Source organism: Anoplolepis gracilipes, chromosome 3 (assembly GCF_047496725.1).
Source record: "Anoplolepis gracilipes chromosome 3, ASM4749672v1, whole genome shotgun sequence".
Classification (NCBI taxonomy): domain Eukaryota; kingdom Metazoa; phylum Arthropoda; class Insecta; order Hymenoptera; family Formicidae; genus Anoplolepis; species Anoplolepis gracilipes.
Genome location: NC_132972.1, coordinates 4,985,464 through 5,013,050, shown reverse-complemented (window position 1 = coordinate 5,013,050; position 27,587 = coordinate 4,985,464). Strand labels below are relative to the sequence as shown.

Sequence of the window (27,587 nt, the reverse complement as noted above, 5' to 3'; positions counted from 1 at the left end):
GCAATCGAAGCTAGTAAATTCTCTTCCAACGCAGCTCGACATATCATTCAGGATACGCACGATCATCCTTGCATAACGTAATAATGATTATGCAGCGTGACTCGTCCTCTTTAAAAAGCCCTCCCGATGACGGGCGTCGCTGCTCGAAACATTACGTAATCTAAAGTGCCAAACACACCGTGAGAGAGACATGTCAATGTGTGCGTGTCGCTGGATCGCTAGGTTTTTTTTTCCCATCGCAATTTGTCGCTACTTTCGAATCCCACGAGAAATCCCGCAAAGTGACGACTTTCACAATCCACTACTATACGAGGGAAATATGATCCGCGACACCTAGTGTATTCCTCCATGCGTTTTTACCCGACTGTATTCGCGTCATGGTGTATGTACAAGCGTGCGTGTAATATGCGCGTGCAAGCTCGTCGCACGCACGGAATTTCATTTGCTTTTCCCGTAATGTTGATTACTTCTTACCTTACCGCGTCTATACTTGTCGCCTTGATGCAAGTTACATCATTGCGTCAGGTTTAAAGCCCGAATCACGCAATGACCTTTCACTTTCGTACATGACGTCCTTGGACCAATTGTGAAAGTGATTCGAACTCTGTCTGATGGAGAGGAAATAAAGAAAATATATATATATATATATATATATATATATATATATATATATATAGATCTCATTTATAATCTGCATTACAAACATGCGACTTTAATCGCAGCTTTGACGTCATATGTATTTTTCACAATCTAACATCACTTAATTTCTATAACAGATCGACGTCAAATTGAAAGAGATAATTTTAGATTCGAATTCCGAACTCTCGATTGGCTTATTAAACCTTTTCTTTTATTACACGATTTCTATCATTATTATAGAAAATAAGCGGGACAATTTTCAATTTTTTAGCAAAACAATAAGTAGAGAATACGGATATTATTTTTAAAAAAAGGAAGACACAAATCACAATGTTGGCATTTTGAATCTAAGAGCGATAATAAAAAGAATAAAAAAAAAACTAATTTTTATTCGAAAGATTTGATATGGAAAGATGTAGTATGTAGTTTTGAGTCCGAAATTGGCCGGGCAATTTCGCTCAATGTCCGGAGCAAACTCTCGTTGAGAGAGGAGGGTAATGGACCGGTTGGTCCTCTCTTTGGCCATCGCATTTCCGAATATGGCAACGAGCACCATCGGTGCATCCCAGCGCGATTCAGGCACGATGTACGTGCGCTTTTGAACGCGCTCGAAATATTCAAAGAGTTCCTCGGAAATCGTTATCAAGCTCACGTTTTGTGCTCGCGCAAATTACCGCGCAGATTAATCGCGTAAGTCTAATCTACGTGCGTCTGTACGAATGGAGATAAATTATTCGATAAATGAGTTTTCACTTACCTGATTGCGCGGCGTGTTTATGTTACAATACGTAGTGATATTATCCTTAATCCGGCGTGTAAAGTAAATGGATGTTAATTGCTGCTTTGGCAGAGCAAACCACGCTCTGAAAATAACGAGCAGAAAATTTCACACAAGTTTATACCGCAGACATCGGATAATACTACTAAATACGAATTTAACGAAACGGCAATGATAATTTATTTATAAAATTGCAAGCTGAAATGAGAAAGACGTAATACAGATTATGGCTTTCTCTCGTTGTAATAATGAAAACGTTTCCCATTTATTAAGCATAATACACACTCTGGTTAATTTAATAATTTGGAAAATTACGACAGATAAAAAAAGTTTAAAGAAATGAAATGCTCATTTAAATAGAAATTAATAAGCGAACAAAATAAAAAAGATTTTTTTTCTTCCGTTTGAGTAAAAAATTATTATAAGTAAAGTATTCATTATAAAAAGAATAATACATAATTAAGCTATTATTAGATTTTGACGTACTGTTAAAATATTTACTTAATCCAACATTATTGTCAAAAAATATTATATATTGCAGGCATCAAGAGAAAAAATTCTTAATATGATAACTTAAAGTATTATCCATAGTTTTAATCACTATCGACAAAATGAACAACCCTTAAAGTTTCAAGGTAATTTATATTTTTTCCGCCATCTTCATTTAAATAGAACGAAGACAGATACAGCAAAATCGATCGTATCGATCGGTGGCAGTGTGTCCATATCAACAAATAAATTCGCGATCGATAGTTATGCAGGCGTAAAATATGATGACTAGATTATATTACATTCTTGCATAATCGCGCATAGATCGAATACAAGAATCCTTCAAAGATAAAACTAAACTTTCCATCGAAATAAATCATCGCAATAAACTCAATATCGTCCGAATATCGCGACGATAATACAATAATCTTTAATTAATCTTTATTTCCGCTCTTTTCAGCGCTTTCTTATCCAGTATTTATACTTACAAAACATAGTTAACACAATCAAAGTGTTAAAATAGTCGTTTTTCAAGACAAATATTATACGCAGTATTCTATTTAGTATTCCGAACGCTCTGCGGTCTTACAACAAGTTGCAAGGATATATCGTCACACAGGATTTATTTTGCTCTGCTTTGCAAGAAATATCATCATATTGTAATAAAGGAAATAATAAAGAAAAAGAGATAAGAGACTAGATTGTGTATTTAAAGATTTACGAAGAGACTTTAATTTTACTCATTATTAATTTCTAATTTCTAGACGATTTCTGAGATCATTCTTTAATAGAGGTAGAAAATTTTATCTACGCAAAAATCAAATAATCCCGTCTGACGATACTTTCAATATCCAATATACTCTTTCGCAATTCTTCTGGCGAGAGTAATACGAAGGCATAAAGATCTCCGGCTCGACCGGCTGCGACGTATCTGCGTCGCCATTTTTTTTCCAAGTGTCTTTTAACGAGTATATATCGCTATCTCCAGGGATAACGCACAGCAGAATAGTTTTGGTCCTTTCTGTCGCTCCGTTGCATCGCTCGTTACTGCGTCTCTGTCTTTTCGTTCGTGGCTGAATCCGCCCGAGAGCGACCAGGGGATTGAAACCGGTATAATTTCGACGAGTTCAGTTCCCCGTGTTACAAGACGCGGCGAAATGCGCTGTAACACGACGTGGTCGTCGCATTTTTCATTGTTCACTGATGGAAGGGAAAAAGCGGGAGTATGAGATCGGAGTATAGGGAATATGCTGCGTATGGAGAAACTCTACGACGTGTGTGATTTTTGCTCTTTTTTTCAACAAAAAAAGTTTGTGTAACAAAAAAAATTTCCGATGACTTTTATATGGTTTGTACGGTTCATGTTGACACCATTGGAATGCGCGTATTATCTTAAACCGTAATGCATGCATGTATGTATGCGGCGAATAGTTTAATTTCGAGGAGTCGACAAAAAATACACACACACACACACAACTACGGTATCTCATATTCCTGCTGAGGGCTCTGCTTTAAACGTAGAGATCATTTTGAAATCTGAGCTCGCCGAAACTATTACTTCTCGAATATTTAATGCCCGAGAGAGTGACTTGGCGCGTTGTTTCCCTCTCACCGCGAGTCGTTATCATCTTCGTGCGTACACGAAGATGATAAAGAGGGAGTAAAAGGGAGAAAGAGGAAAGAGACGGCATCTCCGACATCCGGCGCTATCGCTGTCGCATCGCTTCGAGTTCGATGAGCAACAGCCGGCGGAGAGGATAGGCGCGAGACATCTTCGCGAGACTGGATCGACCGCCGCGGATCCTCGAAGAAGGCCCCTCGGTCCGTCGTTCTTTCAGACTCTGGTTGCGATCGCGCACCCTGCGTTTCCGTCGGATGAGTCGTGGACTGCGCGATGCAAATGATCGAGGAGGATAGGATTGCGACGACGACGACGGCGAATCGAACGTGCCGACCCTCCGAGGCAACCTGCAACAATAATCATCCGACTCATGGTACGCTAAAGCGAATGCATCGATTGCATCGGACATGCCCGATTGATCTATAGACGCGTCGCGTATCGGGACATGCGTCTCTTTCTTTTTATCTTTCTCTCTCTTTCTCTTTGACTCTTCAGTTATGACAAGTGATACTGTGTGCGTGAGCCTGTGCGTATATATGTGCGTATACCTATAGTACGTATACTGGATGCGTATCCTTCTTTTACGAGCGGTTGTGCAAATCGTTTGAGACTTGCTTGCGCATTGTTAAGTAATGCATGAATAATGCTGCTGATGATTTCAAGAGAAAATTACCTCGAGTGAAATTTATACACTTATCTTGAACGACACAGAAAATATATTGATTTTTAAAAGAAACGTATAAAAGTAACTCTATTTTTTTTTCGAAATTTCTTCACGTTTGAAATTACCTCTTTACGTGAAGTAAATATATTAGTTTTATTTTAAATCCGATTTCTCGAGAGATCCAAAGAGCCACATAATTGTAGAGAAGAGACACATTTAAATATTTTTTTCCGCAAAGTATCGTCATATATCAAATACGATACATTTATATTTCCTGCGTAAAATTAACATTTCTTTCCGAGGCCGGTTATATATATATATATATATATATATATATATATATATATATATATATTTGGCGCGTATATCACGTCACAACGTTGCTGTTTGATATCAGTTTAATGGAAGTAAATCCGTTTAATGTGTCGACGATACGCACACGAGATATCTGACGCGCATATATCACGTAGGCGATCGGCGATACGCGCCGACGAGATTCTTCGCTTAGGAATTCAATACGTATCTGAATGCCAGTGTCATAAAGAGCAAGTTATTCAACGGACACCCACGCGAAAGAGAACAAGGAAAGGCGCTCACCTCGATCAGGCTTCTTGCAGCTCGCCCTTCACTCCTGCTACGCCATGATGATGCCTCGAAGCGAGCTTGTTGGCCAAATCGTGCATCACATCTCTGTATATCACGGTGTCCAAATTCTCGCCTAGCATGTAGAGGAGAAACCAATCGCCTACCTTGCTGCGACGTACTATCGTCTCCACAGCGTCTCTCCGTACCAAACGAAATCTCATTCGCAACAGGTAGACCCTCGTGCGCGGTGAAAATATTATTAGGATCTGCGACAAATATGATTATATTGATAAAGAGGATAAAGAAGAGCCTTATTTTTTTTTTTTAATATATTTTATTATTTTTTAAAGAAATATTATTGTAAAAATATTTATGTAGAGTGAAACCTGACGATTTTAAAATGAAATATTTGTTTCTTGTGCAACAATAAAATATGGAATGCCATTTGAGTATATACATTACTTGATCTTATTTATTTTTGAAAATTAAACAAAAAATTTTTTCACATTTCATCAAACATCCTCCGCATTTATCCTACATTGTTCTACTCTATATAATCAAAATAATCAATATATTATAATTTATGTTTATGTTTTATGCGTTATTATTATATTGAGAATTATTATTTGGAAGCACTTAATTGTAAGCAATAAATTAATAAACTATTTGTTTGTGTACTTTTAATAATATCTATTTACATGTAATATGGGACGAATAATCATACAGGTTTACATCGCTGTTGATACTATATCAATCTGATATAACTAATTTATAAGTAATTTTTTTCTGTATATTAATAAACTCACTATACAGGAAAAAATTGCAGTTATACAATATGGTGTTAACACATGCGAATCTGTATGATAGACTAAGGCAATGTAAGATAAATATGAAAAATTTTTTAAATTAAAAAAAATAAAGAATCAAGTAATATGCTCAAATAGCATTCTATATCCTATTGTAATCTGACAAAAAATAAATATTTAAGTTATATTTCATTTTGTGTGAAAATCATCCATTGACTCATCCTATATATTATTGCATTTAAAGAACGCTGTTTCATTAAATATGACGTGTTCGAATAATTGTATTTTTTTACACACTACTATATTATTTACAAAATAAGATAATCATACTGACCCTATATAAAACCGTAAAGAAACTGAGCACGCCGAGGAAAAGGAACCAGAACCAGAGGAAAACATAGATCTTCTCGTTCACGACGTTCAAAGGCAGTATGCAAACGGCATCGTGCCTTTCGACTTCGCCGCTGACACCATACTTGTAGAAAGTGCATTTGGTCATACGTGGAAAGACGTAAATCATCGGGTCCACTCGGTCTTCTTGATCGGATTCGAGGAATTTGAGTACATCGATACCGAAGGTCAAAAAGGCGCCGTCAAAGAAGCGATTCATCAGAAACATCTGACCTGCGACAATGTGCTCGTTGCTTTACAATTTTACGTCATCACTTGTGCCTCTTTCTCCTGAAGCGCAAAGATGCTCATAAAACACACAAATTACTTATGGTATATAAAAATTTGCAAGCAATTAAAAGAATCTCCTTCATTTTTCTTTTTCAACTAAAAGAGAAGAATTTCTTATTTATATGGTATAGGTCAAATTTCTGAGAAAAATGTATCGTATAGAAATTCCTTTAAGATATACATGTACGAATAATTTTCTCTCAAATATGTTTTTACTATAATATGGATAAAATATGCATTGATGCTTTTATATCAATATTAAAATTGCAAGAAATTTATTTTACTAATATTATTGAAACAAATATTATAAATCTTAATATATATGTAAATAAAGCTCAATGATTTCGAAATTCAGGATAATTAAATATTATATTCATAATTTAGAATATTTCGTATTTGTTTCTTAAAAAGGATGGATTCATATAATCTCAGATTTACTTTTTACGTACAACTAAAAGAAAAGAATTCCTTACCTATATATGTCAAATTTCTGAGAAAAATGTATCGTATAAAAATCCCTTTAAAATATATCATACATGTACGAATAATTTTATCTCAAATATATTTTTACTATGGTATAGGTAAAATGTGCATTGATGCTTCTATATTTTAATACAATTTTTTCGTAATTTTTGTACTTTATTGGTTCACACATATGATCGAGAGAGATATCAAACGTTCATATTCGTTTAAATTGATTACAATCGTGTCGCTGTTTGATCCGAGAACATAATAGACTGTGCATAAAATTGACGAGCCATCGCATAGTCAATCAAGCGGTCAAGCTTGCAAGCAGTTGGCCAGCTGTATCGCTGCCAACTTTTACCGTGAATCGGATTCATTCATTCGTCGCTCATTACACGGGCGTCTGCCTTTTTCTCGACGCGTACATGTATCTATGTTTGTGAAACTAACGCAAACAAATTAGTATAAAGCCTATGTTTATTGAATTCTGGTATGCCTAAAATGATTACGTCGTTTTATTCCCTATTGATCATCGATCGACGAATCCGTATTGATCGATAGTCAATTATAAAATCATTCCAATATTCTCGTGAACCAATAGAAACTCGATACTCTCTTTGTGCATTTCTGAACCATCGTGGTCTGTTTTTTTAAATAATATTAAATATACATATATATCTAGACTCAATAACAAGATAATAAATTTATGATATATTTAGATGCTTTTGACGTCTACAGAAATTTAATTTTTCTATCGCTTTTAGATAACGGTATAATTATAAGATTTAAAGCTTAAGTAGATAAGTGTTGCTCAAAATTGGTATAAACGTATAAATATTTCTCGAGTTCAATTTTAGTTTGTATAATATAGTTCGAAAGCAGAACTGAAGAAACAGAAAAGAAGAAATATTATTATTTTATTTTTTGAAATATTATTATGTGTATAAAAGATAAGTAAAGTAGTAAAATAGTAAAGTAATAAAAATAAATGTATTCACATGTATATAATATGTACCGGATTTTAAAAGGATTTTTTATATGACATATTTCTCAGAAACGTAACCATATGAATAATGACCTCTCCTCTTTAAGCTGTATTACAGAGTTTTTATCGTTTGTTAGAAAATTTAACATACATTTAACAATTATAATTGCGACTCGCTTTGGTTTCTTTGAAATCTGCAGCAAAGCGAAAGAAAAAAATATACAATATTATTTTAAAAGTTTTAATTTTAAATTTATATTTTAATATTTTATATAGTGAAAAAAGTAACAAACGTAATTCCAGCTACGTACATATGTGTTTCGCGACATAATATTTTAAATATATTTTTCAATGCATATATTTATTGTATCGTAAACGAAAGATGTGCGGTAAAAAAAAGTATATATATATATATATATATATATTTACTGCCTAATGGAACTCGCAAAATCCGGAATGCGTTCGAGTTACGACATCATGACCAAACATACGTTGTCGATCGAGAAACGCAAACATCGACCGAGGACACACGGTGAACCGAAAAAAGAAGAGCGAACTACTCACCGATCACATTCAGCAGCGCGAGGACCTCGCATAGGTAGTACCTGTAAGCCCACCAATTGTGAAAGCGCAGGTTCTCCCAAAGGTAATCGAGCAGCATCTTCTTCTTTTGCTTTTTCTCTACCTCGGAGCATAGCCCGATGTCGAGATCCATCATAAGGGCATGAATCTTACCACCCTCCCATCCCTTCCAGAGCCAACGCGGAGTATAAAAGAGGATCGCCTGCGAGCAAAGTGCCGAGTGAATAAATATACCGGCGAATCGGCCAATAGCTGATATATTACAGAGAAAAAGAGAGGGAGAGAGAAAGAAAGAGATCTGGGGGAGGCGGACCTACTTATATATAATACATAATCGATGCGAAAGAGCGCGCGAAACGAGTTATCATTATTGTGCCTCGCGCCGATAATTGCTGATTAAAACAATGCTTGAAAAAAGAAAAAATTCCTTCTCTAATTTATGAACTTTTAATGGAAAAAAAATCAACAGAACTACCTCCTTTCGAAAGATGGAAAATATTGTTTATCAAGATTATTTACTTTTTATGAAATTGGACGCCATTACTCATGGCGTAATTGCAGTCCAACGAATTAAAAACAAGATTTAATTTATAGTTATTTTAATTACTACAGTAACTTCATTTTGCTGCGTTACATCTTTTCTTGACATTCTTGATATTGTTGGATTATATGACATATACGAACTGTTCGCCAGGGATTAAAATTAAATTCTATCTCGTCAAGGTTTTATCATAATATGTAATTACCATAATATTTTATTCTACTACAATCTCTGTTCTCATTCAATAATATTTTAAGCTCTGTCCCGGAAACACGGGAAAGAAAAAAAGATATTGAGCCAAGAAACTTGAAAAGGGATATTAAATCCGAATTAATTAAAATCGGAGCAATCTTATCTCATATTAGAATTCCCGAAACGATGTCAATGCACTTATCGAGATCATGACGTGGGGGTAAACCCTTTCTCACGGTATATAAAGCTCTCTCTGGCTTATCGCCAGAGACCACGGGTTGTGCTTACCGGAGTACATCGAATATAGATACGTGCACGCGTTACCTCTTGCGACGTGTTGGCGACTATTCAGAAAATTCTTACTAAATTACAATTTATGGAAGGTGACATAGACTCGGGATGATTGTTAATGAAAGTAGACGAAATACGTGCTCAAACCGTGTCGAAGCTTTAATAGAGTTTCTGAAATATACACTTTATAACCACGAATTACATTGTTTCTGAGAAACAACATATTTAACATGTTTTAACTTGACAGCTAATGTATATACATGACATAATTTTATTACAGGGAATACGAGTACATGTTATAATATTATTATGGAAACTAATGTATACATGATATAATTTCATTGTGAGGATAGTTTATTTTTAAATGTCATATGTAAAATGATATAATTTTTCGTCATATTAACGTGAAAATTTTCAATTCCACGTTTTATATTTAATTCATCAAGAAGATTCAATAAGATTTTTCAATGAAATTATTTTAAATAAATTCAATAAGAATTTTAAATGAAATTATTACATAAAATATACAGAAAATTCATATTTTATCATTTGACTGTTTAAACCAATTATTGCAATAATTTTTTTTAATATTGTAAATAATAGATGTGTGTTTATGCGCGCGCGCGCATTACAACAATTATATTTAAAGATAATTATATGCGAAAAAAATAATGACTACTAACAAGTGCTAAAAAATTCAAAATCACAGATAAAATAACTATATGCATATATAAAAAATATACGACATAATTCGTTTAATAACTTCAACATGCATGATTTACACAAGAACGACAGCAGTAGGTATTCAGAATGGGTGGTCTGACCTCGCTCTTGACAAGATTACGAAGAAACGTAAAACAAACGCACATGTCAAACCGATTGTACGACGATTCACAGCTTTTAGCATTATCGCGAGGTAACGTCTGCGTATAAAGAGAAAAGGAAAATGTGTGACCTAAAATAGATTTGTTTTTCTCTTCGCCTCTCTTCTCTCAGCGACCAGAATCGAGAATGGACACATTTTCTGCTCCGCTGAAAGGGCAATTGTATTTGTCTTTCAATATGTATTCAAACTCGCAAATTTAAAAACTTCTTCAGATATGTAAATAAATTTAAATACATTGATGAGAGAAAGAGAATGAGAGATATAGATGTGATATTTATTCTTTAAATAACATACATGTATTAAATGAAAATAATATATTAAAGTCTATTAAATATATTCTAAAAGTTTATTAAATCTTTAAAAATTATTAAGTCGACTCTTAAATTCTACATTTGAATTTTTACAAAATATCATTTTTATATCGTAGAAAAGCTAAGTAAATTAAATCTAAATCTGTGAGCGTATTCTAAAATATAATTCATGTTTTTTAATAGCCTTGCAAAATATAATAGAAAGGTTCATTAAGACTTATCTTTCAAAGTCGTCCTTTACAATTGCTGAAAGCTTAACAGCACATACTCAGCTCTATTATTCAGTCGCAATAACTCATAATAATAAGGCAAAACTGAAGAAATTTATGAGATATGTGGTAATCCAGCGAAATCGCTTACTATAATTATATTATATATTACGTGAGTAATATCCATTTCTGAGAGGAAAGAATCGTATACATGCTTCGCCACATGATTCTCGACCGATGCAAGCGGCCCATGTGTCACGTTAGCCCCGAGTAAATTTAGCTAAACAAGGCGAAAGAGTTACAAGCCTCCGAGGAAAGGAGGACGAAGCGAACAAAGAAGTGTTACGTATAGCTACTTCTAACGTGCTTAAAAATAAGCGCGTAATGTAAAGCAACTAATTTTTCTTTCGATACTGTCAAATATAAATACTTTGTTCCTTATATTTTGCATTGGATATACTCATCTATTATTGAAAATAATAATTACTTGGAAAAATTCTAAAAAACTTTCTTTACATGCATTTTGTACCTAATGCTCTCGTAGAAATTCAAATTTATAGATCGTTAATATATATATATATAAAGTTTTTCAAATTAAAAAATAATTTTCCGCTTCTTATATATCTTATATATATATATATATATATATATATATATATATATATATATATATATATATATATATATATATATATATATTTTCAATTTTATTAAACTTTATAGTTTTTTTTATTTAATGAAGATAGCCGTATCGTAACTTTAGATATTAGCAATATTATAGATGTTTTATGTCAAGCTTTCTGAGTCTAGAAAATATATCCAGATGGGCAATAATCAATCGCAAAATAAAAGGCGGATGCGCGATTAATCAAAGAACGAGAGAGTTGTACGAGCCTCGAACGCATAAATAGAGGAGTCGAGGAAAAGAGCGATATTGTACGTGCGCGAAGACGAGTAATTCTTGAGGTATGGGAGGCGGAGGTACGATCGAAGATAGCATCGAAGGTACGTACGCATTTTAAAGGCAGAAATATATCTGTAACCTGTATTTATGAATTGACGTTATGAACAAGGATTATCAATCACGGATAAACGAATACACACATTCGCCGCCGATCGTATATTCCTCTGCGATTTGAGTCTATGGGACTCGCAATTTCTGGACTATCTTAATTTAGATACAAACGCTTCGAGCATTTCTCGGCACAATCTTTCGCGTTATTAATTTTAAATAATTTTAACGTTTTTTTTTTTTTTTTTTTTTTTACGAATTGCGCTCTGATTCTAATTAATATCAAAAAAGTAATATTTTATACATAAAAATAAATAAAGCAACAATATATTAATCTAATCTAAAATAAAGTTGATTATAATTAAATAAGATGCGATAAAAAAAGGAGATAAAAAAATCGATAGACGCAACACAAAAGAAAAAGACGAGATAAAAAGAAAGAGAAAGAGAGAGAGAGAGAGAGAGAGAGAGAGAGAGAGAGAGAGAGAGAGAGAGAGAGAGAGAGAGAAGCAGAGGTAGACCATCGTTTCTTACTTGCAGTAGCAAGAGGAAGATAACCCACTGATAGTATTTGTGTTGCTTGACCAGCGGGTGGGGCGCATGGCCGTGCACCCCCTCGCCCTTGCTGTTCGATACTCCGGGATAAGGCACGGCCTGGCCCAGACTTAAGTTGAACGCGCGCACCATGCTATAGGTGGTGTGAAGCCAGCAGAAGGTCTCCAGCACGACCTTGTCCACGGAGCCGCTCGCTTCGCAATGTATCGGCGAGCCGGAGAGACTTTTGCAGGCGAGGGTGAGACAACCAGCCAACAGCACGGCCACGGTGGCGCGATAATGCAGCCGAAATATCATGGAGTCCTCGGCGATTCTGTGCACCTTGAAGAGCGATCGAATCGCGCCGAATAGATCGAGCATTTTCAGCATCAATGGCATATTCAATGATCGGGTAGAGAGAGAGACCCGAGGATGAGTTTTTGAAATAAACTCGATGGGCTTCCTCTTTCGCGATTCCTGCTCTGTAGGTTTTCCACCGAGAAGGAGATGAATTTGTTTTCACGGAATATTCTGATTTGATATCGAAAGACGAATTGCACTCCGATCACGATGTTAAAATCACTTCTGGAATTTTTGGGTTTTTTTTGGTGGGGGGGGGAGAGGGGGGTACTTGAAGCACAATATCTGAGTGAAAGTATATAGCTCTCTTTTATACACAGATTTATTCGACTCTCTCTTTCTCTTGGCAAGATGCGTTTAATCTTACTTGCGAATTGATTCATCCGCACTTTCGTTTCATTTTACTATTAAGCTAAAACTAGATCGCGCGATTATTGTTTTAGCTAAATTGCCGGAAATGAATAACGAATGAATCGTTGTAAGAGCACAATTATAGTCATAAAAGTGGACCACCCGTGTAGTTCACTTCGCGCCCTGCGTGCGAGTTTTGAGATTAGGCTGAAGACAAAAGTGTACATTGTATACATTTAATAAGCACATAAAAGTCACACGATATCGTTGATTGACTTTTTGTTGTTTTGCTAGAGAAGCAAAACGCCTTTGGTTATTTCTTTTCGAAATCTTTTTTTTTATTTTTTGCCATCTTTTCGATCTGCTAATATTATACCTCTTTTATAAAGAGTTTTATTTGTAAAGTATTTTAATTTACTCTTTTCTCTTCAGTTTTATCATACAATTGTATCGACGAAACAAAAGTAGGTGCAATTATTTTCGCGACTTTTTTTCTTAAAGATTCTTTATGAATCGCAAATAGATCCCTTATAAACACAATGTACGTTACACAAAAATACACGTGGAATAAACACTATTTATTAATTTTGTTTAATAACTTAAAGTTACTATATATATTTCTCACACACATACACATTCGATTGATTGTTTTTTTTACTATCATTATAATTAATGTAATGCATAATCTTATTCACTTTATTGTAAACATGGAATAACATTTTAAAAACTTGAAAACAAAATATAGACGCTTATGAAAGAAAAATTAAAGACGATAAATAGAATCGAGAAAGAAACACGCACGTGAGACTCGGATACAAGCTGTCAGAAGACTGACTGGACTTGAGAGGCATCCCTTGACCTCGATACTAAACACATAACTTATATTATCTTGCAAGTGCCTGCATCGAGTCGGGTCAGCATGGTCGGCCAGAGGCTGATCGACGAAACATTAAAGTATATTATCCGCGATCTGATATCTATGGTGCGTACAAATATTTGCGCGCGCAGATTTTCAATTTATAACAATAAATAGCACTTCGCTGTATTTCAAAGTTTACACTAGGCTAATAAAGTTTAACATACGTAACAAAATTTGAATTCAAAGATGGATTATACTCAAGAAAAGATTCAAAGTTGTGCGTAATAAAATTATGACGTAATATATTAACGCGATAATATATCATACTGGCAACGATTTGCAAAATCAAAGAAAAATGAATGAATCTTAATACGTTATATTAGCGCTCTTACCAAAACGTAAATATTGTTTTATATAATATCGTAGGTTGTAAAATATTTGAGTCGTACTATGTAAACTTTACGTACGCATCATTAAATCTTCGCGATAACGTATTGAAGAGAAGAAATCTATTTTCATCTCTAAAATCCACGAGAGAAGTGAGATATAATAAACGATTATAATTTATTTCCTTAAATTCTTTTTTTCTTCCTTATTTTGTTACATGACGCGACGGTTGACGGTTACATTATCGGATAAACGAAAGCAACGGATTCTTGTAAAACTCATCGCTTTAATTGCATCGTCGACGGGAAGTGCAAGGCGGTTCGACGATCGCCATCATCGAAAATATACTTAATCGCGCGTGTTACGAGCACGCGTATTCCGGGCTACGAAATTAAACGCACCATTATCACGTGTAAAAGCACACTCCGATGAACCGAAATGTGCACTTGTGAAATTACGCTTGTCATCGTCTGCCCGAAAATAGCGGAAAAGTGAAAAGCGATAAAAAGGCGACAAATTTGCGATTAGATATTTGTGTTGTAATTAAAAAGTGGAAATGCCTTTCCATCGAAACTCCTTTAGCAAAGCGATTTAAAATAATTCTCCCTATCAATGAAATTGTCAAGTCGAGGAAACTGAAAAGGCTTTTGATTGATTCTTTTTTTTTTTTTTTTTTATATATCTGTAATTTTTTATTTGTTGTATAATTTATTTTATTTAATATTTCTGATATATTTTTTCATAATTTATGTTATTTATAATCTATAACTCACGAACTCTTTCTTCATATCTTTCTTAACATAAATGAAAGCTTGATTACTGAAGAATTGAAATCAATAATGTTACGAGAATGACAAAATGTGGTAAAGAAATATATACAAGTTGGACGAAAATCATTGTCCGACGGCGAAATTAGCTCAACGATAATTATAGAAGTGTTGGCGGGGCTATATCGGAGAAGGAGGAATACACATCAGTGAAAAAAACGCCGACTATCCGCTGTTAAACTATACAGTTTGCTTTGAGACGCCGGATGAAAAAACATACGGTAAACGCGAAGGGAGTCGAGGAAATAGAAAGAGAACCTTCGTTATACGAGAGAATTTACGTTTTGTAGGCTGTCGTCGGACTGAGTTTATTTTGAGACATCAATGCGAGTAGCATGAAAGAAACGCGAGAGAGAACACAAGGAAAAATACTATGGACAGCTATTTCAGGTGCGCGCCACGCCATTAATCCGTTTCGTCCGAACTTTGCCTATAACATGCTCTTACGTTGCTTTCATCGCGAAACAGAATCATCGGCAAGTGTTAAATGCTCGATTTTGCGTTGAAAAAATATTTATAGCTCGGAGCGATGACATATTATCGCGGCGATATCGAAACACATTTTTTCTAACAATAAGTAATTTGCGCGTTGTAAAGGAAAATTCATACATACACAGAGAGAAGGATTTGTTTGAATAATTTGTTTGGATTTATTTATTTCATTCAAACAACATTATGAAACATTATTTTTATTGACTGAAAAAAGTATTATTTCGTTGAATTAAACAATATTATATGATACATGTTTTTTTAAAAATCCAATAATCTTATTAGTTTCTTGAAATGAATAGCTTTTTTCGACTATTTCAAGCATAAATTTTATTAAATCGAAAGAAATTTTTCTCTCTGTGTACTAATGTAATAAACAGCATAGATTTCAAATTACAGGAGAGAAGTGTTTAAGATTTAAAAAAATATATTTTGATATAAACAAATTTATAGAAATTGTTGGAAATGATCACTTCCATGATGTATGAATTTGTTCTCATTTATTTGCGAATACGTTTAAGAGTACCTGGTGTATTACAAATTATTTCACGTACGATGTAATTATCTGCGATTCCTTAATCTTCAATATTTTTAATAGCAGTGTAAACTAAATATTAAATACTTAGAATAACCCCCAGAGAAAAATTCAAGGAATTCAATTCTGAAGACCGAGGGTGAAGCAGTGGCGCTGCCTCAACTTAATATTTTTTATATTTTAACACGCTATATCTTGAAAACTATGTCATTTAGGACATTGATGTATATAAAATTTTCTTTAAGAAATCACCCAAAGAATTGCCTCAAGCTTTCATTTATGTTCTGGAAAAGAAGGATCTGGAAAGAGAGTTCGTGAGTTATAAATTATAAAAAAAATATTAAATCAGAAATATTAAATAAAATAAATTATACAATAAATAAAAATTAATCAAAATCCTTTTCAGTTTCCTTGACTCGACAATCTCGTTAATAGCAAGAATTATTTTAAATCGCTTGCTAAAGGAATGGAGGGAAAGGCATTTCCAGTTTTTAATTACAAGACAAATATCTAATCCCAAATTTTTGCACACGCTTAGAAATACCTTGTATGCGTTCTCATGTACGTACGACTCATTGTCACACTAAAGCTCATTAGTTTCCAGATAATAAATCGATCGTCCGTGCGAGCCGTCGTACGGTTTAGCTTTCTAAGCGGGGCTAAAAAGATAAGGACGGAATATCTTTAATCGAACGCGTCAAGGCGACAAGTCACCAACGACCCTCACAATGACACAGTTAGTGCATTATTATACTTAAGGTTTCTTTCTTGGCAATGGACTGGATGGTAAGCCGTGGCAAATAATAACGTTGCAGGTCGCTCGAGCTGAGCGAAACGAACGATTGACGAACGAGGAGGGAAGCGCTTATGAGTGCAGTGCTAAAAGCACCACCGGTGCCATTTTATGGCCCCGTATGCGAACCGCACATTTGACGTTAAACGTGGGTGCTTGATGTTTTGCTTATCTAATCGACAGACGTGTATTCAAGAAACGAGCTTGGGTATCAGAAACAGTTATATTTGACATTATAAAAAAAAAAACATGCATATAAAAATTTTTGGAAAAGATTTTTGTATTAAATATATTATAGAGCAGCCATTCTTCTGTGTGCAAACCATTTTTTAATATTCGTGCTTACAAAAATGGCCACAATAGGTCATATATTAAAAGACTATGAAAGTCTAGCGAATCGAACAATAAATTTTTTAATATTTTGTAAAATTTTGATTTCAAAAAGTAGACAATAAATAATGTTTTTAGATTTCTATAATTCCTCAGTTCGTTATTAAACTATAAAAAAGTTATCGGAAACTTTAAGCGTCGACAGTATCGTATATTTTTATTTTTTGTTGTTGTTTTTTTTTTTTTACACAAGATTTTCTCGATTCACGCGCATAAATCCTTGGAGCATAATTCATGCCAGATTCGCCGAATCGCAAGCGAATGGATGGTAAACGAAGAAAATAAAATGTTACCTGAGAATAAAATATATTACCTGGAGGAACAGCATAAAACAGACCCACTGATAGTATCTGTACTCCTTCCTCTCGCTTTCGGAATACGATTTGGAATTGTCGATGCCGGGAAAGGGCACTTCCGAACCTTCTTTCTTCCGATACGCTGCGGTTATAGTGTACGTGCTGTGTATCCAGCAGTAAGTGTTCAAGACGTCCTCTGGCAGATCCTTGCTGTGTATGCAATCGATGGGATTGCCGACGTACTGGCGGGTGGTGACGATGAGGGAGAACGCTATCAGCAGGATCACAGTCAGACTGTAATGCAGGCGAAAGACGGCGCTGTCGATATGAATATGCGAGATTTTTATAAGGCTCTTGAGACTGCGAAATATGTCGAGCATCTTGGTACCGAACGATACCAAGGACGAAGAGATCAGGCTACGTCGAGCAACGGCGATCTCCCAGTATAATGTCTCCAGGACTACGCGTCCCTCTACGTCATATCCTCGTTCTTCGATACCTTCCACCGTTTCCGGTTTTCAAATTGCTTAACCGGGTTGAAATTCCAGTTTTTCGTTCACTTTTTTCACTTTCGAACGCGACACTCGAATCCGAAATTCTAAACAGAGATCGCGAAAACGCGCACAAATGTTCGTTAAAAATCGCTAAACGCATGCATTCTCCTGTCCACATTTCCCAATCTCTATAGCGTGTCCAAAGAAAAAATTTATTTCACTATATCACTTGTTTCATTTTCTCTGATCATAGTCCTTGCGATCATTTTTGATTCATGTGGAGAATATTTTTTTTGATCGACAAAAAGAAAGATATAACTAGGATATATATTTTGTATGCATTATTGCTTTGGCGATCACTCTTTGGTGTATATTATTAGCTACATATTTCTTTGGTAAAATCTTTGGTCGATCAAAAAGTATATGAATCACTATTATCTAACTTATGTGATACTTTGCGTCTCATCCTTATTGTTACAAATACTGTCTTCTTAAGCAGTGACTATTGTTCATCTTTGGCATTTAATTTTCTGAAAAAGTTAGCTTTACACTTCCAGAAAGAAATGTGGTACAATTGTCCCGTGAGAGTGTCTCTTCTTCCTTCGCGTTTATTCCATCGTATCTTCTTGGAAATAAATTTGCACAAACAATCCCTCGATCGCCGAATCGTGCGTGACCGGCGTTGACGGGACCCTTCGAATAATCCGTCGTATTTTATGGCACGAGTCCTCCCGCGCATTCTTCTTTTATTTTTATCGCACGGTCGTGTCGTAGTTTCTAATCTCGACTATTTCAATACACGAATATTCAACATTCGACATCATCGTCCACGTTGACATGAGTAAATTTGTCGATCTCGCATATTACCGCGAGCTGTCGATTCGAGGAATAGGTCGAGCGAAATGTGAGCTCCTAAAATACTTTATCTCTTGATCTCTCTTTGGTATTCTACACAGAAAAAAAGTAAGTGTCAAATCAAAATTTATATACTCATATGAACGCGTTCATTGTTTCATATATACGCAACAATTGATAATCTTCTTAGAAAAATTTAAAAATCTTAAATTTCAACAATATTATAATCTTATTTCAATATTACAATTGTCATTTCAAGAATAAAATAATTATTTTAATTCTAAGAAAATTATAATCTTCGATTTGAACATGTGTTATTTTCTATCCAACATTTTTTCCTCTCCATTAAAGAAAATTATTCTTAAATAACAAGAATATATTTTTCTTGGTCGAACTACATAAAATGTCTTCATTCAAGGAAATTTTCTTTGCTTAACGCAATTTAATCTCATTTCAAGATTTACATTTTGAAACCAAACTTCTTTTTTTCTGTGTAAAGAAAAGTATAAGTCCAACTTTATGATTCCGCTGCCTTTCAAATATGTAAAATTACAATATCACACAAAATTACGTGCCATTAAATGACAAGAGTCCTTCGCGGTTTACCGAAATTTCACTGCGATATTCTCGGAAAGTGTCCATGAAAGAGAGAGGAGAAAAATCTTTACGATACGTCTCGTTCTCGGGACCTTGCATGTTTCGTCTTACGTTTGATGTCGCAATAAAGTCACCGTAAATTCTTCACCTTTTTTTTTTTTCTTTTTTTATTCTCAAGAGTGCCAAGAAAAAGGAACACGAAATGATTAGTGTTAGGTATCGAAAATCTGACGCTGTCATCGTCCGATTCGGAACCGTCGAACTTTCATGAAGCAAAGAGAGTACGAATAGTGACACATCTTGGAAAATTTCGGAGAAAGCGCACGAAAATATCCGCTCGCAACTCATCGCGTTGATATGCGTCTTCTGACCGGAAATCTAGTCTTAAATCAGTTATTATAAAAAGAGTGTGTGTCATGAAGGGCAGAACTTTTCTGGATTAAAAAAATTTTCTCTATTATTTATATATATTTATCAAATTTCCTTTCTTTCTCTTATAAAAAAAAAAATTCTATGTATTTTTAAATATAGTACACTTATCTGCTTTCGGAGAAAATGAAAATCTTGTTAATTAATATTCGTAAAAAAGATCAATTCGTATTCTTTCCGCAATATACGAGTCAATTGGATTCATTAGATTTGATCGGATTTCTCTTGGTCGTGAAAGAAATCCGATTATCCGTTCACCAAGTAAAAATCGGATTAATTCTGTTTGACAAATTTACGAACAAATTTTCGCGCGTACGTGAATTCTCGCGATTTGTTTGCGATTAATTTCAAGATCAAGCAGGTCGTCGATTAATTTTATGATAAAATATTGTCCTCTTACAAATCCGCGCTCGTTAACCGGTGAAATTATCGCGTATGCTCCTCGAGGCGACGCTAAACTCGGAAACTATTCTTTATACTGTAGTGAGAATTTAAGTAATTTCCTTGGCAAAGAGAGAGAGAGAGAGAGAGAGAGAGAAAGAGATATATACATATGTATATCGTTATATGCATTCAACGCCTCCAGAGGAGTTTCTTTGTTCGATGTTACGAAAGTATAAGGGTTTTCTTCGACTCGGTAAAGTTGTGTTGCATTGGGTCTGTGCCAAGATAAGATGCGCTCGTTGTAACCATTTTAGAGTTGAAACATTTTTGGGAAAATAAAACATTTTACACTTGTTTCCGCGCTTGCTCGCGTGGACGTTTTATCGATGTTTTAACGGGACGACTGTGTGTGGAATAGAAATGAGAAACGTTGGACGTGCCAAAATTATCAAATGGTTCAAAACATCGAGAAACCATCTATGCTACATTAAGAAAACTTTTCAAAGGCGAATGTATATTCTGAATATTTCTCGCGATGTGTCTCTCTCTCTCTCTCTCTCTCTCTCTCTCTCTCTCTCTCTCTCTCTCTCTCTCTCTCTCTCTCTCTCTCTCTCTACTCGCATGTCATTGGCGATATACATCTATTCCAGAAAAATATAGAAAAAAATAGAAGAAAATAAGGAAATAAAAAAAAGATTATGCGTATCTATTCATATTTTTGTTAAAATAATATTTAAAAGTGAAACAAAAATATTGTATCTGTCAAACTGTTATTCATTCGTGATATCTATCCTCCTAATATGTGAATCAACTGAAAAAGATCCTGTAAATAATTTTAATCAACAATTATTAATTATATCCGCGTTTAGTTACTAGATTCAGATAGATGAAAATCCGATATCAATGCAATATATTTTTCACATCTGCCAATTAACTATCAGTTTCCTGCTAATCTCGCGCAGCGATGGCTAAACGCAGATAAGACGTTAAAATCTTGAATATTAGCGTCGTCTCCAAAACGGATATCCGGCAGTCTCGCCTTTCTTATTTGACTTCGCGTAGATGAGCATCGGACGCGCGGCGCGTAAATACGACGCGAATGTCGGGAGAAACTTTTTCCAGATGCGGCTGAGCGATAGGGAGTATCGCGCGGATGATAAGTGAGACAAGTGGTACCAGCGGATACACAACGAGCACGAGGATTGCGAAGTCTCGAGCGAAATGTGCTCGAGGGGGCCCTTGCTTTATTTATAACCGACCCCTTGCGCGTGTGCGCGCGCGCGCGAGACGGGTCCTCTCGTAATTTTTTTTTTTTTCTCCTCTTCTCTCCCCCGAATCCCATTAATGCCACGAGCCGGCGGGCTCGAAAAGCGAAACGATCGAAAACTCCGCGGCAATTAACGCACCGGCCACTTCAAAGGCCATATCTGCCTCGATACGAGCCACTCGTACATCTCGTTACAAAGCGGGCGCGGCCGCCCCGAAAATGAACTCGGACTAAACACAAGAAAATTAGGAGACCTGTAATTCTCTGTTTTGAGGCGTGCACGCTATTCTATTTTAGCGTTTACCGCATGCGACTGCACTTTGCTACTACACGCGAAATCGCCTGGCGGCGGTGGCGAAGAAGCGAGTATAAGCTCGGAAATACCTGAGGGCAAAATGAAGAAAGAGAGAGCGAGATAAAAGTGCGCTTGAACGGAGAAAATTTGTAAGTATAAATTATATGAAAAATACATTCTCTTTTACATTTATTATAAAGCTGAAATATGTACAACGAATTAAGATATACTTATTACTATTAAAATTATATGCATTTATTCTAATATTTGTTCTGAATATTCCTCGCGATGAGTCTCTTTCTACTCGGACGTCATTGGCGATGTACATTTATTCCAAAAAAATCCAGAGAAAAATAGAAAAAATAAGGAAATAAAAAAAGATTACGTATTTATTTATATTTGTTAAAATAATATTTAAAAATGAAACAAAAATATTGTATCTGTCAAATTGTTATTCATTCGTGAGAGAGAGAGAGAGAGAGAGAGAGAGATATCCATCTTCCTAATATGTGAATCAACTTAAAAAGATTCTGTAAATAATTTTAATCAACAATTATATGTATATTTGTTTGTGCATCAAAATATTTGAACAATTACAATACTTTTTGTAAAATATATTACGTATATTATAATATATTGAATAAAACTATTGTAATTTTTCTTATATATTAAGTTTCTTATATGTTTCACGATTATACAAAAAAAATGTTGTAATTTTTACTATAATATTTTATCTGTGCACTTTATCTCCCTTTATTTCTCCCACGTGTGCTTATTATTTTTAAAATGGATTCATACTATGGAAGCGATATCATTTCGATTTTGGAGAAAGAGCTCAATTTAAAAATTAAATATTATTGTGAATCTATGTTTACGATTTTTAAACTGCATCTATCTCAGATGGCTAAACATTTGTAGTTACAACTTGATATCTATCAAAAATGAGATGTAAAAAAAATGCAAAATTATGATGTGATTATACTATTAAATAAGTGGCTGCTAATCGTTGGACGAAAGTTATCAGACAAGTGTTCATTAAAAGATTGTGCGAATCAACTATTAATTGTCTGAGAACTCGACTTCGACGCGTGACATTTATATACTTTCGTCAAAAAATGTTTTCGCGAATATTTAATCCGATTGCAAAAGCCAAGTGCGAGTGAAACGTCTACACGAGTATCCCCGCAGTGCAAATCGAATCTTAATGTGTGCCCTCTGTACCTTCTTGTCTCTACAAGCTCATTCAGAATGTTTATCATCTGAGTTCTTTATAGTGGAATTAAATATGGATATGCCGTTCCGGCTTTTTTAGCCATGTACCTTTAAAATGCCATTGCAGGCATACCTTGGAAAGTACCGTTGGTAATCGTGCATAGTCCTTCGGAACTTACCGGCATCGTTCGCCAGATTTTATTCATCGTGATATTCGAAGAAGCTTTTGCAGAAAAATATAAAATATCCATGAGGCACTCAACTAAAAAATAATATATTCTAAAGAGAATATTAATGAATACATTATACTAAAATATTTTATTCATATTAATGAATACATTATTAAAATAATTTAATAGCTGGGATATAAAATAGTATATGCATTATATTACAGGTGTGTAATCTTATATAATTTTATTTAGAGGTAATATGAAAATTTGTGTGCAGAATAAAACTAATTAAACGGAATGAATATAACTGACGGAATAAAAATAATTAAATTGAAATTAAATTAAAATAATGCATATTTAAGTTGGGAGTTAGATGTGAAATGTATATAATAAAATTTTTTTAGGTATTCAATTAATAATAATAAAATATAATAAATTAAATTGTTATAAGAAGAAGTCATTCGAATATAAATTTTTTCTTGCGAGAATCGATAATTATACGTGACATTGTCTAAATTTAATAACTAAAATGTCCACTTTTACAAGTACAAAAATACAAGCCAAGGTACTCTCTGAGGTACTTGAAAATTCTTACTACTCTTGAACTGCATAACTCATGCTAGATTACATATGTTGTAACGGCACTTGGAATATTTATTAATGAAGAAACGCGAAGAGCAACGGAAGTGATACATCACCGTTAATAGGTGATACTCAGACAATCGCGAGGAGACCGATATAGAGAGAACGTTCACGATCTCGTAACCGAGATTTGTGAATTAACTGGCGCTTGTAGTAAACGTATTTGGCGCATGGTTTAAATAAAGCATAGACGGCGTTATTTCGATTAAGAGATTAGATCGCCATCGTCCGGGTCCGTCGTCACGTGCTTGCTCTATCACGTGCGAATCAAAATATCTGCAATTACGAATGGAATTCATGACACGTTTAAAATCATGCAAATTAACACGAAGGCCGAGATCAACGTTTCGAAAGAGGAAATAAAGACATACTTTATCCGCATATTTTGTTCCGTATTATCTTTTATTTTGACGTAACGCACAACCCCTTTTGTTATCGAAATATGTTTAATATTATATAATATTGTCAGAAATACATATACGAAAAGAAAAGGAAGTGAACAATTTTTTTTATTGTACAAGATGAATTAATTAACCGCGATTGATAGGAGAAAGAGGAAACTTACTAGCAATTAAAAACACAAACGCACTTTAAATCGGATGTAATTCAACGAACTATATGAGAAACCGAAGATTCGACTGACATGAGAGCTTAAGACGTCCGTACGCTACGAAGGATCGCGGTGAACTCTTTATTCTGCCTTGTTCTATCATTCATATGGAAATGGTTTCTCCTTATTCTTCGAAAATTTCGGTAGATACAATGCCCGTACACTATCGGTACAGCAACATGGAAATAAATTATAAATTCACGATGCATTTATACTTTTTATAAAACTATATATAAAACGAATATTTTCTGAAATTAATAATGATTCTAGAAACTTATTATATATATATATATATATATATATATATGTATATCTTTTCATGATAAAAATCTTATTTTATATATATTCTAATAAAAAGATTTATTTAATTATATATATTATTCGGGGAAGAAGAGGATTATTCTTTATCTGAATGGATTATAAATTGTATTAAATTATTACATCTGAATCTTTCTGTAACGAGAGAGCTTTAGTGTTGGAAATTGATTTTTCTCTTTTCAAAATTAATTTTTTAAATCTATTTTTCTAAATATTGAAATAAATACAAAATTGTTTACATAATAACATTCCATCAATGATTTCAGATCTCTATAATGACGAAATATTAACTGTCATGTGTATAACTTGCGTTAACTGAATAAAAATAAAACTAATATAATAACTTTTCTCTCTATTGCCTCACTTTGCTACGCCTCTGCAAAATAGCAAAAACAGCAGAGCACAAATAATGGCGTGTCTCTAATCTCTATCCGCATTCGTCTTCTGCGCGTTCAGTCGTCATAAAAGAGCGAGATTTATTCGATACATCATAAACTTTAATAAACAATCAATGCAAAAATAAAAAAATGAATATACTTTTGCGCGCGTGGTTTCTCTCTTAAATTATTTCCCCACGATTTTTCACGAAGGGAAACTGATAATCCAAACACTGGAATCTCCAAACGAGAGAGAAAGAGAGAGAGAACCGGGGCTTTTTGACCGATACTTCAAACATACGAATCTGAGCGAGATGAGACCACACTTGTCGAGTCACTCTCGCCACACGCGTTCACGAGCAATGCATCATCACGAACAAGAGTCGTCCGAAAATATCCGAGGCAGTAATCGCAGCGAAATTAAATATAATTTATAATTTTTATGATTTTTTTTTCCGTGTACAAAAAGGAGTTCGCATTTCTCGACCTTGCAAATGAGGAAAAAATGCCTTGTTACAAAATGTAAATACATTTATTTTTGTGTGTATGCGGCATCGAAATTTAAAGCGTCGGAATTACACTAATTTTTTTCAATAATAGGAGATTTTTCAAATATCAATGATAATTTTTAATACAGTAAAATGTCACGTGTCCAGTATCATGTAAACTAGAAACTAGCGTTGAGCGAGATAGTTTCATCCTAAACTTACATTATTATTCCACTATACCCGCGATATGACGTGACATTAACGTTTACCGCGAAATACGTTGCGGTATAAAATCCTCTGAACAAAGTTTATCTCCGTAATTAAAGTTATAAAGTTTCGCGCGAGCAAATTTCAACGACATACAAAGGGTAGGGGGGGGGGACCTACGTTTTCCAGTGACAATAGAAATCGACAAGAGAGGAGGAAACAGAGAGGAAGATCGGAGAGGTCGATCGATCGATGCTCGTCACATTCGTCGATCCTATCCCACGGTGATCTTAGCCTGGCAATTTCCGCTTCCGGAGGTGCTTCGCGGTGCGTCGCGACGCCGCGGACGATCGTGACGTACGACAACAACGATACGACATTCCGATCCGTCCCGGAATTCCCGGATTCGGTGAGATCAATCGCGCGAGATGACGATCGCGACGCGCGCGGCCACGAGTCGGAGAACCGGAAGCGACGGACGGGATCTGTCCGAGATCAGTCGCGAAGAATAATCGCGTCGACGGCCGGCCGTTGTTACGGCCGCAGCGTCGGAGGCGGAGGCGGAGGCGGCGGCGTCGTCGTCGTCGTCGGCGTCCTGTCGTCGTCCACGCTCTCGATTCCGTCGCACGTCGCGTACGCACATCTCCGACAACCGACTTCCGCGCACACGCTCGAAACCGCGCGGACGGACTCGCACGCACTGGCCTCGCTCCCGCCGCTCGTAGCCGGGGCATGGCACCTCCGGCTTGGGAGCCGGAGACGAGGAGTCGGCCCGCTCCAGGAATAGAAACGCCGAACCGAGCGCGCGAGTGTACGCGCGCCGGGAGCGCGTTCATCTCGTCGGAGAGAGAGACGATGAGACTCGTCGCCGCCGCCACCGCCGCCGCTACGTAGCGTGTATCCATGAGGTATACATCCCTAATTTAAGACCGATTAACTACGACGTCGATTAACTTTAATAGACGTCTTATCTTCTTTTTTTTTCCCTTCTTTCCTTCACGCATCAAACGAATATGCGGCTTCTGAAAACGCCCAAAATAATCGTAACAATAAGATTGACGCAGCATTATTAGGGTAAACTCGGGTAAGATGGCCATAGTTTTTTTTTAAAATGCAAAAAACATACTTTTATTTTTGTTATTTTTTAATAGCGTTTGACATATTATCTTCACTGAAGCTTAAATTACGTAATATTATCGAAATTAAAAGGAAAATATTTAATTGAAATTTTATATTATCAAAATAGTACAACATAAGCATTGGCCATCTTACCCAACTTTTAAGGAAAAGATGACCATCGTGGCGCAAAAATGGCCATAATATTTATGAAAAAATAGTGAAAACGAAAATAAAAATTATAGGTCATATAACAGTTTACATATCTTTATAATATGTCTAACGTCGATTACGATAGCTTAACTGAAATTTATTCGACGTTGTAACAGTTTTTAGTGGACAAATTAAAAACTTTGCAGGTAGTCAAAAGTAAAAATATGATATAAGATTCACAATATCGTTATTTCGAACAATGCACATAAACTACTGTAAATATCGATTAACTTTGATAATGATTAAAAAAGCGCCCTATGTAGCAATTATTGAAAAAATTACAGCCTACGGCCATCTTTTCCGTATGGCTATCATACCCTAGTTTACCCTATATTAAAACATATCATAATAATAA

General features: G+C 35.0%; 1 protein-coding gene across 2 annotated transcripts; it reads right to left on the bottom strand.

Moving 5' to 3' along the window:
- Positions 1-1,966: 1,966 nt before the first annotated feature.
- Shakb (Innexin family member shaking B) lies at positions 1,967-26,610 on the bottom strand. 2 transcript variants are annotated; one of them, XM_072887603.1, is made up of 6 exons: positions 26,084-26,610; positions 17,576-19,000; positions 8,278-8,497; positions 5,917-6,206; positions 4,789-5,042; positions 2,063-3,874 (listed from the first exon to the last, which is right to left on the bottom strand). In XM_072887603.1, the coding sequence occupies exons 2-5, from the start codon at positions 17,936-17,938 to the stop codon at positions 4,794-4,796; spliced, it is 1,122 nt and encodes a 373-aa protein (XP_072743704.1). In that variant the 5' UTR covers positions 17,939-19,000; positions 26,084-26,610; the 3' UTR covers positions 2,063-3,874; positions 4,789-4,793. The 2 variants fall into 2 exon arrangements, with proteins under 2 accessions (XP_072743703.1, XP_072743704.1); XM_072887602.1 differs by lacking the exons at positions 17,576-19,000; positions 26,084-26,610 and adding an exon at positions 12,272-12,845 and having other exon boundaries at positions 1,967-3,874.
- Positions 26,611-27,587: the final 977 nt, after the last annotated feature.

Bases quoted from the DNA above. Each gene is read 5' to 3' on its own strand.
- Shakb (XM_072887602.1), bottom strand. From the start codon at position 12,670: ATGCCATTGATGCTGAAAATGCTCGATCTATTCGGCGCGATTCGATCG. The intron at 8,498-12,271 runs GTAAGAAACGAT...CTTTGCTCGCAG, and splicing joins TCTTCCTCTTGCTACTGCAA to GCGATCCTCTTTTATACTCC. The intron at 5,043-5,916 runs GTCAGTATGATT...TATTTGTCGCAG, and splicing joins TCTTTACGGTTTTATATAGG to ATCCTAATAATATTTTCACC.